Below are 5,000 nucleotides of genomic sequence, written 5' to 3' on the forward strand. Positions count from 1 at the left end.
TGGAAGGAAACCGTGAGGTGAAATGATCTGTTTGTGATGTTATAATGTTTTGTAGATGTTTCTTGTAAATGTCCTGGATTGGGTCCATGTGGATATGTAATGCAGTCTGTATGATATGATATTCCTGACTGGGCTCTCTATTCTACAAGTGTTGGGTGTATAACTGGCTGACTTGGCTGTACTACGTATGCACTTATCCACTTGAGTCTGCGCTTGCACTGCTATATATAGGCTAATCTACCATCTCCGTGCTAGGTTACACTAGGAGCTTGGCTGATGGGAGTCATCTACTGTTTCTATGTTTGATGTCAGGATGATTTGGCGTGGGCTTCGCATGTGCAGAAAGGGACGGATATGGACGAATCCTAATGTTTGGCTGTGTACACACACATGTGGTCCCTGCCCGGGATTCCACTCACCTGACATAGGACGCTGTCCAGTGTTGCGTGTGCCTTACCGCACAATGTGTGCACCGTCACCCCGCGTGTGCCTCACCGCACCGCGTGTGCCTCACCGCACCACGTGACTGGGGCAGTCGTCTTTCCCAGTGTGCTACAGGAGAGACCCTTTCCATCCAATGTTATTAATCCCCCACACACCCGCACGTAGCATGTGACAGACTGCCGGGGCCATTGTTACTCAAGCCCACACTCTGGAGTTGTAGTGGGTTCATGGCACGTCTCTCGCGTTATTTGTTAGCAAACTGACTCACGTAACGGTGAAACAGAACACACCGCAGCTCGCAAAAGAGCACTGTGAGAAAATAAACGGCGACACTTTCACGGCGCGAGCGTAGGCAGACCGAGTGATGGCTGAGAAGCTGATGTAAAAGGAGAATGGCTACAGGAAGTCCAGTCCAGAGGAAGGCGGGGCTTCACTCTGCTGCTCAGCATGCCATCGGCCTTCACGGCTTCCTGCATGCTTACCGACAGACTTTGTTTTGCATTTGTGTGTGTGTGTGTGTGTGTGCGCGCGCCGCCCCGCTACAGCTACAGACTGGATTGCTGGCGCCAAGTTTCTCTGGGTGACACCGGTCGTCGTGGTAACTAACCTTGACGACGCCGCAGGGACATACGGGCTGGCTGCGCCCCCTCAGGGCCTGGTCTCCAGGCAGGCTTCCTGTTTGCTTGCTCTCACACACAGAGCATTTTTCCTTTTAATTAAGATACGTCTCCACTGAATGTAGCCAAGCCTACATCTTCAAACACAGAGCTTGTCTGTTACCACGGTTTCAGATACACTGTGCTTTTCTCTCTCTATTTGCCTCCTCACTAGCACTCCCTATAGTCCTCCAACTGTCACTAGTCTCTAATCACCACTTCAGTTTAGTGCGTTTACTCACTGTAACTTGTTAATTATGTTTCCTGTGACCTCTTTCATGATTTTAGATGCAGGGAAGGTGATATCTGGTGATATCTGGATATATAAGTGAGTGCACGTGATAAGTGAATGCTAGTTACGCTGCAGTCATACGTATTTACGGGTGCAGTTGTAGCATCTACATATCACCTTCCCTGATAAAACCGTGAAAATATGTAGGTCCGCTCATATCCCCCCCTGCAATGCAATGGGGATGTCTTTCTTTCCTTAAATAGCTGTCTAGACGAATCGGGTTCAGTCAGGTTTTCAGGCTCATAGCGCTGAGACTGATTTAGGTGACTAATGACGACTGCTGAATCACAGACTCTGGGAAGGTCTCAGTTTTAGTACTACTGGATCTCAGTGCAGCCTTTGACACCTCAGACTGTAACGTTCTCACAGTATGTTGGACTATCAGGAACGGTCCTGAAATGGTTCAGTTGACACCTGCAAGGCAAGAATTGCTTTGTTGAAATGGAAAAACTGTTTCTGAAGGAGTGCAGGTGACCTGTGGTGTCCCCCAGGGTTCGCTTTTTGGGCTTCCTTTATTTAACTTACACATGCTTCCTCTTGGCCAGATCTTACAGGAGTTGCGGCCGTTTTACCACAGCTATGCAGATGCCACTCAGGTTTCCATAACCATCTCCCCAGACAATTATTGGCCCCCAGACAATTATTGGCCCCTCCACGCTCTGGGGCACATCACTAGCTGGATAAAACAGATAAAACAGAACCACAGACTAGCTACCGTTTTGGACTCAAAAACCCTAAAAATCCCTTGGCGACCAGCGTGTTTATCTGATATGCAGTAGCGTTATGAACCAGTCAGAAGTCAGATCATTAAGATCTATGCACTTAGTCCTCCGCGAGATAAGGACTAGGCATGGAGAGACCATGTTGAGGTGGAACTAGTTGTCAGAGGATGTTAGATGAGACACGAGCTGCTTTAAATCTAAACTACAGACGTCCTTATTTGGCCAGGCTTTGAGATCTCAGCTAAACGCTTCTCTCTCAGATCCTGTGGCACTGCACGTTTAACTTTGAATTCTTAATTTATAGCATCTTTCTTCTGATCTTTTTTCTCAACACTTAATTTGGGTTTATGCATTTTTATCTTGTTATTAATCATACTTATTTTCATTCACCTTTATGTCTGTCAACCTATTAATTTATTTTTTACTTCTTTAAATTAACTTTAGTTTTCTATTTAAATATCAACTATATTTACATTTATTTTAATAAATTGTTTTCGTAATATTGGCTTTCTTATTTTTGGCAAAAACTATCCAGAGGAGCTCTCGGGATGTAATAAATTTGATTATCTTTCAATGTCTGAGAAGCACTTTGGACTTCCACTGTAAATGAAAAGTGCAACCCAAATAAACTTGCCTTGTCTGGAAACCAGATCTCACCCTTTTAAGCATTTAAATCTCGCACTGAGGTTTTTTTTTTTGGTTTTTTTTTCATTGCATATAATCAATATTACATTAGTAGTCGTTAAGTAATCAGGTGTAGCATAATAAAATATCCACATCTACTAATACTTTGCCCGTCAGCCGGCTTTAACGTCGGCTGCGCCACGTAATGTGTAAAATGGGACCACAAATGGTGAAGCTGGAGTTGAGTTTAGTGGTATGAGACTGGACACAGGTGCCTGTGCAGTGTGGGAGCTGACCACACTCAGTGTCCAGTACAACCCGGTCATGTCCAGTTATGTCTGCCTCAGAGAGCACTGCTTGGTGTGGCCTAGTCTCTTCATTACTGGTGCCCACCTTAATCCCCTCTCTCTCTCTCTCTCTCTCTCTCTCTCTCTCTCTCTCTCTCTCTCTCTCTGCAGACTTTAACTACAACACTGATGGTTATGAGGGCGACGGAGCAGAGGACAGGAAGTCTCAGGACGGCTCGGAGACCATGCCCTTCATCGACGAGTCGCCCACCATGTCGCCGCAGCTGTGTGTGCGGCCCGACGGCGAGGCTGTCTCGCCCACACCTCCTGACTGCCTGCTGCCCGGGGTAAGAGCCAGGGCCTGGGGGCCAAACGGGGCTTTTTGTGGTATATCTTCCCTCTCCAGACTCTGTGGACATCTCACACAAGATACACTTACTCTTCTATAGTCAGTAAAAGTATGTATCAGTTGTAGATAATAGGTTGAGTTTTGAATAGGAAGTCACGCAATGTACAAGGGCATCTTAATAGTTACGTAAGGAGCGGTGGTGAGCCAGTGAAGGAGACCAGGGAGGTGTCTGATGACCTCTGATTAAAGACGTTTGAAGGTGTTTGAATTGGCTGGTTGGACTGGCCAAACTGAGGACATGTGCATGGGGTGTGACTATCCTCTGTGTAATCTCCTAAATGTGACCACAAACAGAACCTGATCTTCTAGACCGAGAGAGTGAGTGGGTGAGTGCATGCATGTACCCTTGTAGTTTTTTCCCCTCTCGTCTCTGCGCTACAGTCCTTTGTAATATATGTCAGACAGGAATCCTCTCTCTCTCTCTTTCTCTCTCTCTCTCATTCTCTCTTTTACTCTCTCTCTCCTCACATCACCTGCAGCTTGCCAGCTGTAATATCACATCCTCGTGCCAGCGTTTTATCTCAGTCAGGGCAAGTGCTAGTTCCAAGTTTAGTGAGTGTGGATGAACCCTGACCCACGGTGTTTTCCGGCTCCTCAGACACACACATGCACATCCTTCGTCTTCCTTTGTCACAGTAACCGAATGATTTTGCCACCCTGGTCTGCCCTTCACACTGATGGCAGTAATAAGGGCAACAGCCTTCTCCACCGTGTTTATAACCACCATTGTGGAATTGAGGGCACTGATGAACGTGATCTTTTCACGTTCCCAGAATTTATATTCATTAGACGCCTAGTCGCTTTTTAGCAGTGGGTCAAGCACGAATGCAGTTGTCGCCATCTACTGGCGAACACGTGGGAGTGCGTGTCTCTCAGCGAGTCCCCGTGCACTCTGCTTTAGTCCTCAGCCGGCCCGGAAGCCAGTTACTGAGCTTTTCATCAGCTGAGCGGTGTTTTACAATCAGGAGTGAAGAGACCATTGGGTGACACTTGATGTGCGCTGGCCAAATGGCTATTTGGCATTTAATTAACGTACGAATGTGCAACATGTACAGCAAAGCAAATAAACTATTGAAAATTAAATGAAATTATAGAATAAGAGTCACAAATTTTATGGTTTTGTAAGGGTTGGCACATTTGCAAGACAAAGGTTTATGGCCTTTGAAGTAAATGGCAGTTAAAATATGATCTTTTATCATTTAGGTCATACTGGTAAATAACGACTTTTATTCTGCAAACAATATACACAACATTTCACTGTGCAATACTTTTTTTCTTTTTTTAAACTAAATAAATGGTTTCAATAATCAAGGCCATTGATGGAAAAGAAGTATGTGAACCCTTATGTAGCACGGCTGCCTTTATTGGTAACTTCAGTAAACAGCGTTCAGGACCCTGAGCATATAGAACTATACTAACATACAGCGTGTGTTGTGACTGAACCACCTCTTATCTTGACTTTTAGATGGCTAAGAATCTGCTCTAATGCTACAACTTCCTTTTGCTTTCTGCTTACCAGAGCTGGTGTGGTGCACGGTGACATTTGGAGAATCTCTAAAGCTGTAC

The 5,000-nt window shown here is 45.5% G+C and overlaps 1 protein-coding gene across 2 annotated transcripts in view; it reads left to right on the forward strand.

Moving 5' to 3' along the window:
- Window positions 1-5,000, forward strand: part of abr (ABR activator of RhoGEF and GTPase) — a 101,730-nt gene that overhangs the window by 29,627 nt on the left and 67,103 nt on the right. For both annotated transcript variants that reach the window (XM_035527716.1, XM_035527717.1), the window contains exon 2: window positions 3,197-3,372. In XM_035527716.1, the coding sequence (XP_035383609.1) occupies window positions 3,197-3,372 (176 nt within the window). The remainder of the gene's footprint in view (window positions 1-3,196; window positions 3,373-5,000) is intronic.

This window comes from Electrophorus electricus, chromosome 6 (genome assembly GCF_013358815.1).
Source record: "Electrophorus electricus isolate fEleEle1 chromosome 6, fEleEle1.pri, whole genome shotgun sequence".
Classification (NCBI taxonomy): domain Eukaryota; kingdom Metazoa; phylum Chordata; class Actinopteri; order Gymnotiformes; family Gymnotidae; genus Electrophorus; species Electrophorus electricus.